The 17,121-nt window shown below is 37.3% G+C and overlaps 2 protein-coding genes across 2 annotated transcripts; one reads left to right on the top strand and one right to left on the bottom strand.

Annotated features, from left to right (window-relative positions):
- Window positions 1-10: 10 nt before the first annotated feature.
- On the bottom strand, window positions 11-1,972 carry LOC103962630 (dihydrofolate reductase). The gene is made up of 5 exons (XM_009375374.3): window positions 1,424-1,972; window positions 1,228-1,326; window positions 1,098-1,139; window positions 868-997; window positions 11-346 (listed from the first exon to the last, which is right to left on the bottom strand). Exons 1-5 carry the CDS (start codon window positions 1,904-1,906, stop codon window positions 171-173), a joined length of 930 nt encoding a protein of 309 aa, XP_009373649.2. The 5' UTR covers window positions 1,907-1,972; the 3' UTR covers window positions 11-170.
- A 10,825-nt stretch (window positions 1,973-12,797) lies between these two features.
- On the top strand, window positions 12,798-15,778 carry LOC103962624 (bet1-like protein At4g14600). The gene is made up of 5 exons (XM_009375363.3): window positions 12,798-12,950; window positions 13,685-13,841; window positions 13,916-14,039; window positions 14,821-14,877; window positions 15,267-15,778. Exons 2-5 carry the CDS (start codon window positions 13,804-13,806, stop codon window positions 15,423-15,425), a joined length of 378 nt encoding a protein of 125 aa, XP_009373638.2. The 5' UTR covers window positions 12,798-12,950; window positions 13,685-13,803; the 3' UTR covers window positions 15,426-15,778.
- The last annotated feature ends 1,343 nt before the right edge of the window (window positions 15,779-17,121 follow it).

The raw sequence follows: 17,121 nt of genomic DNA, 5'->3' as shown, positions 1-17,121 counted from the left end.
ACATGACATATTATAATATATTGGGTCATTTGAGATAAATTGTAAATGGGGATACTCCAATGATACACTTCCAAAAAAATTATAACAACATTCTACGTAGAAACTAATTTGGCTTAAAATCAATATATAATATCCACAAAAATACGTAGGACTTTGTTTTGCTGCAAAGATTAAGAGTCTTTCTCCGCCAATATGTTCTGAATCTTGTCGATGAAGTTCATCATCGTATCCAAACCCTTTTCGTCAAGTCTCGGAACAGTGTGGCCTTTTGGATGATGAATCACCGAAGCATCTACACAGTGTTCCAACAGTTGAAGCCCGTACGGCTTCAAGAAATCCATCTCCCCTGCAACACATATAACACACTCGTAAATAATCCACAGACGAACACCTTAAGGCCGTAGATGATTTTAGATATTAAGTGGAGGATAGACCGTCCACGATGTATAACCCATAAATGAAGGGAAACAATGGAAACGGAAAATGCGACCAACCAACTAATTAAATTCATTTAATAACATTACAAATTTGGCCAGGTTTTGCAATAATATGTTACTCCTGCTAATTGTTGGGTAAGGAAATGTGTCACACTCACACCCAGCCAACCAACTAATTAAAACCGTATGCAGAAGCCAACGATTTTGAACCGTTAATTGAAATAAGTCCTATAAAATATAAGAATTGACAAATTAATAAAATCCGAGTCCACACGCCTAACCGATTCTAGATAATTAATTAAAACAGGTCCTACAATATAAAACCCATCAAACCAATAAATTCGAGCGACTTTGAACCTTGATTGATTTTGTACCTAACAAAAGTTATTTGTGCTTCGAAAATTGAGCAAATAAATGGAACGAAATATACCTAAGAAGTGAAGGGACGGGCACTGAATGGGAGACGAATAAGCATCCTCAGCCACTGCCGGTGAGTTAAATTTCGCGCCTCCGATTATTATCAGGAATTTAATTTTGGGAGCTTTAGTCAATGCCACACCCTGCAACCAAACCAAAACGACACCGCCACAATTCCCTCGTCACCTTTCATTTCTTTAAATTATATTAAAAACTTGAATTATTTGCTTCTTTTCTATCTACCTTCGCTTGCAGCCCCGGCAGCCCCGCCGACAGTATTGCTCCCTGCATTGATTCATCAATACCTACTTAATACATTACTGTAAATTATAACCGACTTATAGCTCAAGTGCTTAAAAGCGTTAATAAATACCTGGGAAAAACCAACAAGGCCATCGAACGGTCCCTGTTTAATCATGTAATCTTCTATGTATTCCAGACACTTATCAAAGTTCGTGTACGCTGAAAATTCCTGTAAAAAAAAAAAAAAAAAATTATATTCCACAAAAAGATTAAAAGAAAAAAAAAAGGCAGAACAAGAATCTGGGATTTGATTTTTTGTTTTTTACCTGGTTGAATTGGAACCACTCGTAATAAGGAGGATCGAAAATGCCGTCGACGTCGGATTTACCTTGGGCCGGAAAGGGCCCATCGAGATAAACCATGTCGAGCTTCTCGAGCACCGATTCCGGCCACTTGCCCACTTGCTTCCTCATTATTTCCCCGCTCGTTCGGAACCCATGGAGGCACAGAAACCTGGGCTTCCTCGAACACCCGCCGCCTTCTCCGCTTCCTTGGCTCCCCATGTTTTCTGCTGTTTTTCGGAGATAATAAGGAGAAGAAGAATATTCCGACCGGTCGACGAGGCTTTTGTTGTTCTTCTTGGCAGCTCCGGTAGTGTGGGAGGACGGATAGAATGCGTGTTGAATTTGGCTGGATTTAAAAGGAGCAGGTTGGAGGGCAGTTTTGACATTTACGACGTCGGGTGGAAATCTCCCTCGGTCAAATTCAATGTGAACGACCACGGTGTTTGATGTGGCAGATGATGTCATCGTCACGGGACAGAGAACGCAAAAGCTTTTATTTGACCCCGCGTGGGCAAAACCTACATGCCCGCTCTCCCATGTGTGCCACTGAAAAGGATGAACTTAAAATTATTAAATGGTCCTTAATATTTGGTTGAATTTCCATTGATGTCACTTATAAACTAAAGTTCATTTTTACATTTTGAATCCTATAGTTGTCTAATTTTTACAATCCCGTCCAGTAGAACGGCATGGTCGTTTACTAGTTGCACAAACCATGACATGGCTAGGGGCAATTTTGGCCTCCTAAATGGCCATAGCCCTCTAGATTTTTTTTTATTTTTTGTTATATTGTGAGGTGCAATAGTTTAGATTTCAAGATTTATATATACAATATAATTTGTAATGAAAATTTTATTTCATTTTTGATTTGTGAATTGTGATACTTGTTATCTGATTTAATTTCTTATCGACATTAATCAATCTCTAATCAACATGCTCCAAAAACAATCTTTAGGCGATGGCGGCATAATAGAGCTCGTCTTCCAATTGAATTAGGTTCACAACCCCAACAATCGCTATAGGGAAAGTCACATATTTAACCTTTTATTTTATTATTATTATTTTTTTAAATTGGACTTGTAACGTAGCTCATATTTGATGCACTAAAATGTAAGATTGACTAGATTTGGATCCGGCATGTGAGTCTGATAAAGGACAAGATTCATAACCTCTTGCTTGAGGTGGGTTACAAAGCCAGTCGAGCTTCTTTCTTGTTCGGGAGCTCTTTGCAGCTCCCTTTCGCCGATTTTATCATCAGATTTTCTCTTTTCAGCATATTTTTTTTCAATCACCTCTTCTTTGTTCAAGGTAATTCCCTCATTACCCTCCTCTCTTCGAATTTGAAACATGGGTTCTTTTATTTTTCTGAATCTAGGATACTAACCGAAAATTTGGTCTACAGTTAGCCTAAAATATGCTTGTTTGAGGTATTAAATTTGTTAATTATTGGTGAATATTGTAATATTCTTGTTTTTTATATGGATTTCCCCTTTTGATCATGATAAACTAATTATTTACAAAGAAAATTGAAGATAATTGAGGAAAAGAAGATTCAGCTGTTAATTAGCTGCATTTAAGTCCATTCCAATCCCATCTAGTATAGTGTTACACCAAATAATGGACTGAAATTGACACACTCCGATCCCAGCATCCTCTAAACACCAGGATGGGCATGTGCTGAGCGACACCCGAGGGTGACGAAGCCATTTTAACATGAATGCAAGGTATGAATAAAAAACGAATGTAAATAAATGTAAATTTAATTATAATAGAATATGCTAATGTGGAATGTATTCAGTGCATACAACCAATCAGGAATACTATAGAAGAAATCTTATAAAAATGTATGATTACAAAGAAATGGGTCTTACACCGAGAGGACTCGAGGATACCGAAATGGGAGTGCCGCAACATTGGGATTGTATGCCTCAATTCTAAGTCTTGAAGGGGGTGCAAAACAAAAGGTGAGTAGACCAAAGTTTATAATAATAAAACTAAGTAAAATCATTTTTCTTTTGAACATACTAACCCCTTGTTTTGATAATAGGTTTTTCTAAAAATTCTAACATGCCATAAAAAACCTTCGTAAAACATGTATATATATAAAACAGTGCTCAGTAACGGTAACATAGTTGCCCGAAGGCAAATTCATAAAATAGTGTGCTTAACTAGGGGTATCATAATCACCCGAAGGTATATCCATCACCCAAGGGTGAAGCTGTACGACACTAGGTTACGCCAGTGAAGAAATATGGTAGGTCTTATCACCCGAAGGTGAAGTTGTACAACTCTGGGTTACGCCAAAGAAGAAATATACATAACACACTGACACTAGCCGTTGCTAGTGAAGCTGGGAGTATGTCATAAAATATATCACTACTCATCAATTGTGTCCTATGGCCATAGACAAATACATACTCGTGTTGTGTGTATTTGCTATATGATTACCCACTAAGTAAGCACAAAAAACATAAATCATATTTCGAAACCATAGAAACTTTCTATCTCATGCATCATCATAAATCAATAACATGAAATCATTAAATCATACTCGTAAATCCATAATATCTCATAGGGCATAAAAGCAGTAGTTCGTAAACCTTTTATAAAATGTAAGTTCGATAAATCATAACTAATGCGTAAAACATATAATCATGAAATCATGCTTTCCGTGGATGCAAGCCTAGTATTTTAATAAAAATCATGCAATTGGAGAAAGGGTCCACTCACAAATACTCCGTCGTTGAAGAGCCGTGCAAACTAGATAGGATGTGGTCGCCACTAACAAAAGCACCTAAGCACATAAAGGGACCAATTGTAAAAACTTTACTAAAATGATAGAATTTGAGAAAACGGACGATGGATTCAGATTCGGAATGTTGAAAAACCTAAGTAGGGACCTCAAGTTCCCCTATGGGGGCACACCAAGTTGGGTCACAGGAAAGTTGGTTGGAAAAACGCCAAAACGGCAGTAGAGTACAGTACCTCCGGTAGAGGCACATGTGCTCCACACGCTAAGCACAACAGCCCCCCATGCACTACGAGCACAGGCATACTCGCCTTCCTCGGGATTCTAGCAGTTTTTCTAGATTTTTCCCCTAACTTCCAAAACTCATTCCGAGCTCGATACAACTCCAAATCGAGTGATTCAAGATCCTATGTAAATTTAGAAATGTTGGGAAGAGATATATACCCTTTTGAGACTCAACGAAGGTAGGAGCTCGTCGAAAAATTAACTGGAAAATGGCCATACAGCCACGGTTTGGGTTTTCTAGAAAATGAACAGTGCCTTCCTTTAGGTCTTCCCTGCATCCACATGTGGTCAACACTTAAAACTACCCTAATCTAATACTAAAACATGATCTAAGGGGTTTTAAAGAGTTTACCTTCATCGAAGATGGCGGGAACTAGCCGAAGAAACACAAGCACAATGGCAATGCCTGGGATGGATGGCTGCAATTGCTACCAATGTTGGTGGTGGTTGTCAGCTGCCCATGGAGGAGAAGAGATGGAGATTTGAGAGTGGAAGGGTCAACGGAAGAGAGGTGAGGGAAAGTGAGAATGTTCACGGGAAAAGAAAAAGGGAAAAGAAAAGGGAGAGAGTAGGGAGACAAGGCAAGCAGGGGTGGGCCCTACTGGATCACCAGGCAAGAAACGGCGAAACGTAAAATTATCAAATTGCCCTCGACGTTCCGAATTCCGTAAAATCTTCACTTGAACTCCGATTTCAATTCTGTTTGCGCCCATGCATTCATGGCGACGAGTACAATAAAGGTAAGCTAAGGAAATGAGTCCTATGTGTCATGACATGATGGTTAACAAAGGTCAACGATTTTGGCCTTGAATGGCACTTTGGTAAAATTACGCATTTAAAATTATAAAAACCATAAAATTAGGGACAGGCTGTTACAGAAATTCATAGCCTTGTTAATTCATGCCTGCCCAATCCAATCTCTAAAATCCAATCCCATCCAAACCACTAAACAATACTTGCAACTCCTTCACTCAAACATAAGATAATTCATAATTGAGTTAACCTTTGAACAAAACTATGGAGGCCACTTTGGAATTTATGAAAATAGTTGTCTGGAATTCTAAGACCAATGGAAAAGAACAATTTTTTAGAATTCTTTTTATTTTTATTTTTTGGATATATAGGAACATCATGAGAAACATTGTATAACTATAATTTCTACCTTAGAACATCTCCAATGGGAATTCTTAAGGACTCCCACCACCACTTTTTAGGTTTAGTGACGGTAAAGGAATATTCAAGTCCCTAAAAGAATATTGACTGTAATTGTGAAACCCTGTCCTTAATTTGTGTATTTTCATATTACCAGACTTATGAAATTACCGTTTTACCCTTAAGTTGACTTTCTTTGACCGCCTCGTTGAAATGCGTAGTTCTAATCTTATTAAGTTATTTCTATTGTACTCATCGTCGCGAATGGATTGGAAATCAGAGTTATAACAAAGAATTTACGTTACGAAATGTCGAATGTTTTTCGAGTATTTCGTGTTTCGTTTTTAGCGTTCTTATATTGTGAACCGTGGGACCCATACGAGGATTATTGTCTCTTTATCCCTGTCCTTATCCGGATTTCCCCCTACCTTTCTAGATTTTCTTAATTCATTATATATATATATATATATATATATTTCTCTCTCCTCATCACTATCTCTTATTCTTTCAAACACTTCCCCGAGCTCTCTCTTTGCAAGCTTTCCTTCTCTTCTCTGAGTCTCACAAACATAACCACAACAACCCCAAACCACCACCACCTGGACGTTGGATCTTGAACCCCAGACCAAACGTGGAACTCCACCATGACATTCACAGTGCACACTCCCCCCGGTGAACTCCTGTGGCTTTTGAGGATTTTTTTACTTAGGTAAGCTTCTAGAAACCTTTAGGGTATGTTTTAAGGTTAGATCAAAGTTTGTTTTAAGTTGTACATACGTGTTAAACGCAGAAAATAGCTCGGAGTAACTTTTCCCTGTTTTCTGGCAAGCACCGCCACTTTCGAGACATTTTTCGGCCAAACCACAGCGAGTTAGTCATCGTGCAAGGCATTATTCTCTTCATCTCGTTGAGTGCTACAACTTTCATTTTTGAATCACTCGATTTGGTTAAGTATCGAAGTAGTTATGAGCGTTTGAAACCTTGCCCAAAAACCAGCCAACCCTTGGCCTGAAACCGGGTCGACCCAACCCAATAACCCTTAAACCCATATCTAAACCCAAGTTGAAACCCGGCCCAACCTTGTGGCCCAACCCAGATTCCTTTGGGTTAGGCTACCTAGCCCAAACACAAACCCACTAAGCCTAAACCCAAACTCAAACTGAACCGGCCCCAAACCCAGAACCCAATTGGCGTGTGGACCTACGCGTAGGAGCATGTCTTAGCTGGCGTGTAGAGCACATGCGCCTCCACCAGAGGTATTGTGCTTCGCCGCCATCCACGACGGCGCTGGTGACTTTTCCGACCAACTTTCCGGTGATCCAACTCGGCGTGTGGAGTACACGCGCATCCACCGGAGGTACTGTGGCGACTTTTTTGGCCAACTTTCCGGCGACCCAACTCGATGCGTGGTGGCGAGTGGCAGTCCAGGTCGTCGCCCCATGACAGCATGTCAGGGTGCGTGCAGCGGCGTGTGGGGTACCTGTCACGCCCCGACCCGCGAATAAAGACTATCCATGAGCTAGGGTGTGAGTCATATCTTAGCTATAGAAATAAATTCTACAACCAATATATGGGGGAAAATAAAATTAAATTACAAGGATTTCACCGTACAACATATAAAATCTTTCGAATATGCAACGGAACAACTATAGTGCACAAAATTAATTCATAACAAAAGTACCAACAAAAATAATAATTGAAATGAGTAGCTCTTGAAAATACATAAAATGTATGCAATGAGATGCATGAATGTACTCACTCCCTTCTAATCCCGTCAACATATACCTAAGGCACCCAATCCTGCACGTCCCATATCATGCTTATGCCACTTGGCTCCGAGTACGTTATAATATGAGTTAACTCCCGTTCATCCCTTAAACCCAATTTTTTTAATTAAACTCTTAGTTTCCACTTTATTATACAGGCACTTCCCCTGACGCCCAATTGTATATTCAAGCCATTCCCCCGATGACTGACATATACAAGATTTCATTATTTATATTCAAGGCATTCTCCTGCCCTTGAATATCTCCACAACTCAAACACTTACACAAGTGAGCACTTGACACAACACAACTCTTTTCTTTGCATGAATGTTTATGTATATGTCATGTTCATATAGATATCAATACTCACATGTTATCTAACAAACCTGCAAGCTTCAACATAAATCAAATTGATTAGTAACAAGAGTAATATAATCATAATATTAACAAAATAATAATCTTTAATGTAAATAATAAGCAATATGTTACCATTTCCTCTTTTTTTTTTTTTTTTTTTCAATTTCATTTCCTCCCTCTTGCTCTCTTCCTTCCTTAACCACTTCCCCTTCCTTTTCTTTAATATAGATGAAATTCTACATATGTAATAGGAGTCAGATTGCTAAAAAACTTCCATGAAAGGGAGAGAAAGAAACTGCAGATGTTGGCCATGCAAAGAGGTTGGCAGAGAAGGCTAGCTCAACCGAACATCAGCCGTTCAAACTGGGGTACAAGTCAGCACATAGATTGAATTGCTGTGGTTTTTGGATATGTTATAGAGGAGATGATAAGGAACAACTTTTGTGAAGGAAGTGTTTTGATCGGAGCTCTAAAAAATGGGGTTTTGGTACTCATAACATGGCTGTCCAGTTTTTCTGCGGGATTAGAGACTAAGTTGGTATTTCAAACATATTGGACGATCGCATCGTTGGATTTTCCTGAAATTTGGATATATCATGGTAGAGTACTATGATATAATCCATTGATGATGGTGTTTTGGTCTATTAAATAGGTAGGACGAATTTCTAGTTTTTGGATATCTTTCTTTTGATAAATGAAAATGATGGTAGATTGATGGAGAGATTTGTTGGGTAAGGTCTCATGTATTTTTCTGGGATTTGTCTCATACTTTTTGTACATCATTCTCAAGGGAAATAAATGGAGATTTTCGATAGTTTGGTGGAAGTGCTTCTCATGGCAATGATTTCCAAATGTAAATGCATAAACAAAACAAGATTTAAGTGGTTCGCCAAATCGACTACATCCACTGGGGTTTGCTTTCATTGTATTTCACTATATACATGAGGGACTTACAAGTACAATGAAAGATGGCTTAAAGCCCCAAGAACATTTTAAAGACATATAAGAAGGTAATATGAAGGGGAGAATGGCTTTCTTTTTGGAGTGGTTCTTTCTTCTTCTTTTTTTCTTCTTCTTCTTCTCTCTTTTTCTCCCTTTTTTCTTCCGTTGGTTCTTGCTCCTTTCTTTAGAAAGATTGCATGACATCTTCCTCTCAAAAGAATCTCCACAAGTGTGCCAATAGAAAGAAAACAAGTGTTGTGCCAATGTGGTCCAATAGAAAAACAACAAATGTGAAGTTAATTATGAACTAATGAATAATATGCAAGATGTTCCTTGCATCAAAGGCCACGTGAAATGTTCTAATCACAATAAGTTGTCATCTTCCTTTATTCAGAGTGGTAAATATCATGCAAAGTGGACAAAAGCTCAAAAGCCACGTTCAAAGTTTAAGGGATATGAATCCCACCTCTTCAAACATTTAACTCTTAGATTCCTAATGAATACAAACTTGCCAACTCACCCTTAAGTAGACTTCCACCTTCACATTTAGAGTGGTGAGTAATCACTAAATCATTAACTCCTAATGTTACAAACTCTCCACCTCATCTTTGAGAGACAATATCAAGACAAAATTACTCATTTAGTCCAACCTCAAACTCTCGGCCCTATGTGAGGACAATCAAACCAAACTCATTTAATCTCCCTTCTCCAATTCAAACTAAAAATATCTCTAATTATATATGAACATGAAATAGCTAGTTTTTTGAAATAATTTGTAAAAAGGATTTTACATTGAAACTATTTTACATATCGAAAATAGGTTCTTGTACGTAAAAATAATTACCCACATACATACATATATACATATAACCATTTTTTTTTAAATACGGGGTATTACAGTACTCGAGGTCCCCCTTGTGTTTTTCGACGTCCTGAATCCATTTATGACGTCTGTTTTCTAAAATTCAAGCGTTATGGTAGAGTTTTATTAATTGGACCCTTTATGTCTTTAGGTGTGTTTATTAGAGGCGTTTTCGTCCTTCCTATTTCGCATGGCTCTTCAACGACGGAGTATCTGTGAGTGGACCCTTCCAAAATGCATGATTTAACTATTAGAAATGCATACATGAAAAACATGATTTAATGGCTACATTTTATGAAACGTTTATGAGTAAATTGGATTTATGCTTTATGAATTATCATGCTTTACTGGACTTATGTTTACTGAGATATTTACAAACTTGAATTGTGATATAATGTTTGAGTTGTTGAGCTCCAATGAGATATATATATATATATATATATATATATATATATATATTGAAAAGATTATGTTCATGATTTTATGTGCTTACTTAGTGGTTATCCATACTATGAATCTACGAGCGATTGATACTTATAATTGGCTTTGGTCGGGTGATGTAGTGGCTTCAGTCAGAATATATTTATATTTACCTTTGGTCGGGTGATGGAGTGGCTTCGGTCGATTATGATAACACTACTAAGTATATTATATACAATATATGTTTTATGAAAGGTTTTATGGCATGCTAGGGTTTTTGGAAAACCTATTACATATTATACTATTGAGTTTTCATAAACTTTGGGGGTTAGTGCGTTGATGGATAACTGTTTCAGTATTACTCATATATCAACTTGGTCCACTCATGTTTTGTTTTGCGCCCCCTCAGGACCTAGGAACGAGGCATACGATCCGAGCTACAAGGCATTTCCATACCAGTGACTTTGTGTCCTTCTTTCTACTTTGACATTCTTGTAATAGCACTTTTTGTTACACTTTCCACTTGTTTTCAAAACTACTAGTATGCTCTGAACATGTCATGCATTATCACTTTTATTTTGTTGACAATTGAACTTATTATATTATGTTGTTAAGGTTGGATTTGAGTATTATATTGCGTAGTTATGTGTGAAAGTTATATGCATGTTTTACATGTTCTTGGCATATGCACTCATAAAATGGCTTGCGTCACCCTCGGATGTCGGCTAGCACGTGGCCATCCCGTTATCCTTTGGACACCGGGATCAGGGCGTGTCAATAATGGGAAGTCCTTATAGTATAATCCCTAAATGTAGGAACTAAAATACTAAAAAAGTATTGTACATTTTGTTGGAGTATTGTGGCCATTGGTAAACAAAAACTACTTGTACTGTTGGTTTTCCAACGGTTAGAAAAAAGGGAGTTGCAGCAAAATGAGAAGCTGCTTTGCAGCATTCCCACGTGGGTGGGTTCAGAAAACAAGAAAAAAGCAAAAAGAGTAGTAGCTGTGCAGCATTCCCACGTTGGTGGGTTTTTTTCCCACTCAAAAATCAAAGGAGGCCCACTCTTTTAGTCCTTATATACAGTCCTCACATTTAAGAATTTCTTTGAGATATCCAATGAGTCTATTTATTAAAATACTTTAAGGACTTCAATTCCAATCCATTGAAAGTCTTTTGTCCCTGTATTTAGAAAATATAAGATTGTAGAGACTTGATTTAGGATCCCACATGAGATGTTCTTAGAAAAAAAACCTTGCCAAATAAACTATATGAAACAAAACTTCAAGATATAAAAAAGTGTGACACACATGCTACAATTTGAATCAATAAATTAAGTGCTCCCTAATTCCTTGTTATTAGCAACAAGCTTTTGCTAAACTCAAATCAAAATACCAATACTCTCATTTAGGGAAGGAAAATTTTCAAAAATCTGATACTTAAAAAAGTTTAGATTATTAAGGGACCTTTTTGTTCTTTACTTGAATCTAACTTTTTAAACTCAAAAACACTTTTTAAATTTTACACTTTAAATAGTTGTTTGGTGGGACTGTTTTAAAAAATAAAACAAAAAACTTATTTAAAAACTAGCATACTTCTAGAAAAACACAAGAAGTAAGATTTTAGAGTTTTTAAACTTCAAACCCACTACTTTCTCTCTCATCTCCTCTCACTCCCAATCATTTTCTATTAGCCTTCTATCTCTATCATACCATTCTCTTTCCTTTTCTCATTTGATCCTCTCTCCTCCCCTCCAAATTTCTCTCCTCTCTACATTATTTCCTCTTTCTCTCTCATCTCTATCTCATCTGACCCTCTCCTTGAATCTCTGTGTTTGTCCAATTTATTTATTTATTTTGTTTTTCTAAAATAGGGGACAATTGGTGGCAAGCTACAGTTATTTGCCCATTTTGGGCCCATAAAGGCTCTGAAGAATTTCACCATGCTCGTGGTCACAATCAAGCAGACTCACTAACTCGGAGTATCGAACCCGAGAAGGCTCTGTGTTTGTCCAATTAAATTTAGTAGTAATTCTCAAATTCATAGGAGTTGTTGTAGGGTATTTTTCCCTTTCATTTCAATTATTAAAATTTAATAACAATTTTGAATCTCATACCAAACAAGTTTTTGGATATTAAAAAAAAAAATTGTTCTTAAAAAATGTTTTGAAAAATTATGAAATTTTTTAAATACGTTACCAAACATGCTCTAAAATTTTCAAAACATGACACAAAGTTAAATAATGTAAACTGAAGCAAGCGCTTCTAAGTTATTGCATCAAATCTAATTCAAAATACCAAATGTCATGCCAAAGAGGATTGGTTGAGTTGGTAAAGATCATTCTCTTCGCTAGATCAACTCCTAAGTTCGAATCTCGTTGACGTCAATCCCTTTTGGTGAGCGATCTGTAAAAAAAAATAAAAATAAAAAGGGTTAAGATCCCTCTCTAAGTCCTCAGAGGGACTTGTATTTAGTTGTATGCCTCACCTTAAGATGGGTAGCTTCCCCTCCCCTAAATATTAAAAAAGAAAAACCAAATGTCACAAATTTTATTTGCACAAATGATATACTTATCATCTATTTGTACAATCTCTATACATGCGTTGGCGGGTCCCACCTTTATTAAAAAAATGATATAAATGATAGTACAATTAGACAGTAAGAGTAACATTACTCTTTTATTTGAGGACTAAAACTCTAATTTAATCATAGTTTTGAGACAAGCTCCATATAATTCTTTAGAAAAGGAAACCACATGTCACACGTTGATTGGTAGAGATACGTAAGCAGCCGAACACTATTATATTTGAAATGCCATATACCAAAAAAAATAAAAAATTTGAAATAATAGCTTCTATCCTTGTGCTGACGCGGGGTTCTTCTCCATTTCTTTGGCCGCCTCCTCTCCCCTCCAACTCGTCTCAGGAACCTCGCTGCTGTCGTCATTCGCTTCCTGCGATTTTAATCGCCGACGGAGGTACTGCAATTCGCCTCTTTTCTTTCGCTTCTTCTGTAAATTGTATGAATTTTCGTGCTTGATCAGATTCGATTTGCCAGTTTTCGAATTCGAATAAATGTGGTGATTAATTATCAATTTTATTGCAATTTTGGGAAGTACTTTCGAAATTTTTGTTCGGTTTGGGTTAGGAATTTGGATGTAGATTGGATTGAAACAGACCCTAATTTTAAGCCTCTGTTTGGCTAATACGTTGAATTTAGGGTTTCCCATAGGAGATTAGGTTTTGGGTCGGTTCAGTCATCCAAATTGGGTCTGTTTTTTTTGTTTAGTCAAATTATGATTGTGTTGTATAGGAAATTATGGGACTTTTCTCTCAGTTTTGTGATTTTGTTATTGGGTTCAACAGGCAATGCCGCAGTTTAAATTGGTAGTTTTTTTAGAGCTTAATTCTTTTGATGAAATATGTTAGGGTTTGATCGGAAACCTCGGGTCCGGATTCTGTTGCCCGGACACAATATGAATTTTATTGAAAAGGAGTGTGCATCAGTAGGATATTCACTTAAACCATTAAAATATTCTTTAGTTTTATATTATTGGTTTTCAAAGCCACTACTTTTTTGTTTAAAGCTTCGTTGTGCATAATATTTCAGCGTATTATAAATCTCTGAAGTATGTGTAAAAATAACTTATATTTTGAGGTTGTTTATTTCCCTCAAATTATGGTTTATAACAAAAATCCTTTCTATGGCCAGGTATTGGAGGCTCACAAGCTAACAGTGGGCAATAATCGAGATAACATAATCACCTTTCAATTTGAAATAAAAGACGATTGCTTAAGCCATCTCACCAAACACGAACTCTAGGGTTTCTAATGGCAGGCTATGGAAATGCGGCTCCATATAGATCAAGGTATTAATTTTACACTGTGTATTTGCTATTTTGTGTGATTGTGTTCGATGTATGTATTAATGATGGTTTTTCAGGGAGGGTCTTAACCCAAGACCAGTGGCTAACATGGATGAAATCCAGTTGAGGATTGATCCGATGCATGCTGACTTGGATGAAGATATCAACGGCCTCCACAACCAAGTGAGAAGATTGAAAAATGTATGCACTCTGAATTTTTTAGTTTCTGTATTTTGTTTGGGCATTTGAATTCATCTTGGTGCAACTTGGAAATGTTAATCTTATATATATATTGTTTTGGTCCCATCCTTGTTACATTATTGGTATTCCTGTTACCTAACCCTTTTACGAATCTCTAGCGCTTCACTTTCGGTCTTTGTTGCTATTAGCTGAAGTATGTCATGGTCTGCGTGAGCCATATGTTTTTTATTTGGATTTTTAGTCGTAATTATTCACTTGCATTGCACCTGTTATTTGGTAGATCCTATTACATGGTTATTGATTTTTTGCTTATTACATAATTCCTCTACTCTGAGGAGGGCTTCAGTGCAGTATATTTCTTTTCTCAATCTGGAAGTGACCGGTGTTAGATTTGTGTGTTGTGGCCGTTGTCTTAAAATTATTATAGAGTATTTATGGAACCTTGTTAAAGTATCTATTCCCTGTACAGTGCTGTTTCCTCTTTATTAATTTTGTAGAAGGAAGTGCTGGGTTTGATGGGGGATGGGCTTGTACAGTATTTATTTGCTTGGTTATGGATATCTAATGGAGTTAGTCATTGAAGCCTGTTCTTTTTTGGTGTCTGATAAAACTAATCAGCTTTGCATAAATTCCAATGCTTTCATTTCATGTCTTGCCTCTGTACATTTGTTTGTTTCATAGTTCATCTTATAGCCTAATTATGGTGCATTATGACCTGTAAAATTGATTTCCGCAATTTGATTGCAAATAAATTTAATACTGTTCTCTTATTTTGGCACAGGTAGCTCAAGTTATAGGTACGGAAGCAAAATTCCAGAATGAATTTCTGGATCAACTGGTATGCCATCAAACTTTAGACATTGTTGCTTTCATATTTCACTTTATTTGGGACAACACAGGATGATGGATGATATGGGTTACCACATTCTACATTCAACAATTTATTTTAAGAATGATAGAATAAACTGCTTAATTTACTATATTGTGCAAATTAAAAAAATGGGTGAAAAATAAAAAATTGATGCCAAGTAAGAACTTAAAGAGATCGGAAACTGTAAGAGAAAAACTTTTTATTTTTATTTTTAACAATTATCGGAGAACCTACCTGTACTTTTGGAATTTTTTAGTGGATGGAAAGGAAGTTTCTGAAATGAAATTTGATGGCAGTATGATGGGCGGATATATACAGCTTTCTGAAACCTATATCTTTGTCTGTTTTTGTTACAGCATATGACGCTGTTGAAAGGTCAAGCAGGGTTGAAGAACAATGTCAGGAGATTGAACAGAAGCATCATCCGGAGTGGATCAAACCATGTCATCCACGTGGTGGCTTTTGGACTACTTTGTTTCTTCGTGGTATACTTTTGGTCCAAACTGTTCAGATGAAGATTGGATACTTAGTGCCTTCCAGACATCTGTTTTCTAAGGCTAAAAGAGGTTTCCTCGACAACATAAGTACTTGTTTCATTGTAAAGCTATCCACATGTTCATGTTACTAAACACATTGAACATCTTTACAATCTTCGTTCGAGCTTCTCAAAGTACTGTGCTTAGAGCAACGCTAGGGGAGAAATGATCCATTTGAGAAAGAACATTGTTCTGTCACTGTAAACCCCACTAATCATGTTAGCGGGAAGTCACATCTTTCTCTTTATCTTTATTTTTCTATACCCTATTCATTTTTTGTATGGAAAACGAAACGATGCAATTTTTCTCATCAAATGTTTGTTACAGATATATATGGTTACAAAGTAGTGAACTCTTTCGCTAGCTAGCATTGGCAAACGTTTGAATCTCTCTGCCAAGTCTCGATGTCTTGTTCTAACTTGCTTGTTCTTACTTGTTTGAGGACACTTCGTGTCCACTCTGCAAAGTAGGTTTCATTGTGACCGACTCGGCCGTCTTTGTAAAACAGAAAGCATTCGAGTTGTTTGTTAGGTTCTGGGCATTCTTTTTCGGCATAGGGATCCCACCAAGCACCCCGGTGCTTCATACCGGATTGATCGGCCATCCAGTGATGAGCATACTGACCTATCCCTGCAAGCTCCAGCCGTCCTTTGGGAAAGAACACCATTATGCTACTGTTTCTATCCATAAAGAGCATGTTCGTTAGCTGGGCTCCATGGGGATGCAAGGACGTCTGTTTTTGTCATTAGTCTAACCTGTTTAAGAACACCGAGTTTGTTATGTTAAGCTACAAACTTTGACTAGGAAGCTCTAGCGTCGGATTGGACACGGGCGCATGACTCCCTTTGAACATGTCACGTATTTATACTAACATTCCTCTAACTTGAAATACAGAATACTCACTTAACACAATACATGTAATAACAACACGATCTTCGTGATCACTTTCACTAATCATAACACCTACACTTAGTCAAACTTAAATTATCAATTAGCGCTAAAATATTTTGAAATATCTGTCATCAACCCCATCTAAGTTCACCTAGTCATTGTCAACGCAACAAGTTTAACCCTAGAACTTTGGCTCTTCAGAATAAAGAAATGAAAAATGAAAACAACTTACTAGAGGAAGAGAGAGCAAACCTGATCACAGAAAACCAGATCTTCAGACTGAACCACCTTTAACGTGCATCCATCCACCGCCGCGCATTCCCTTGAGAACACAGCAGTCACAGCCGTCGGATTCTTGAACGATCTTGATCCTCTCCTCATTAGCAACGTCAACCTAATGTTTGGCTCCCCTCTCACATTGACCTCTCTGCGTTTGCCATTAGGGTTTATGCCACAAAACTCTCTTGCTTTACATCTCAACAAGTTGGACACTTGAAGCTTCTCTTCTTCCCCATTTTCCCAACAATTATGCCTCATCACAACTGCCTTTTCGAAACAATAAGGCCCTACTCCCTTCTCGAACTCTTCGACCTGCACTTGCCTGAAATTCGCTTGCATCACATTCTGAATCCACAACCCCATTTTCTCTCTAACTCTAAGCTCTCCCGAGTGGAAAAGTACCAATCTTGCCGGCTTTACGCAGTCCATTTTTCATAGACCAACCGACGAAAGGCATCATGGCGGTTAACCTGTGCCACAAGTTTCCGTAGTCATAGAATGTGTC

This window comes from the organism of the source record quoted next, unplaced genomic scaffold, assembly GCF_019419815.1.
Source record: "Pyrus x bretschneideri cultivar Hongxiangsu unplaced genomic scaffold, Pyrus_bretschneideri_v1 Contig2, whole genome shotgun sequence".
In the NCBI taxonomy this organism is placed as follows: domain Eukaryota; kingdom Viridiplantae; phylum Streptophyta; class Magnoliopsida; order Rosales; family Rosaceae; genus Pyrus; species Pyrus x bretschneideri.
Note: the sequence above shows the minus strand (reverse complement) of the source record. Positions and strands in the feature narration are given on the sequence as shown.

Coding starts and splice junctions, on each gene's coding strand:
- LOC103962630 (XM_009375374.3), bottom strand. CDS start 1,906: ATGACATCATCTGCCACATCAAACACCGTGGTCGTTCACATTGAATTT. Junction 1,140..1,227: donor GCCTTGTTGGTTTTTCCCAG/GTATTTATTAAC, acceptor GAATCAATGCAG/GGAGCAATACTGTCGGCGGG. Junction 347..867: donor CCCGTCCCTTCACTTCTTAG/GTATATTTCGTT, acceptor TATGTGTTGCAG/GGGAGATGGATTTCTTGAAG.
- LOC103962624 (XM_009375363.3), top strand. CDS start 13,804: ATGGCAGGCTATGGAAATGCGGCTCCATATAGATCAAG. Junction 13,842..13,915: donor GCGGCTCCATATAGATCAAG/GTATTAATTTTA, acceptor ATGGTTTTTCAG/GGAGGGTCTTAACCCAAGAC. Junction 14,040..14,820: donor AAGTGAGAAGATTGAAAAAT/GTATGCACTCTG, acceptor ATTTTGGCACAG/GTAGCTCAAGTTATAGGTAC.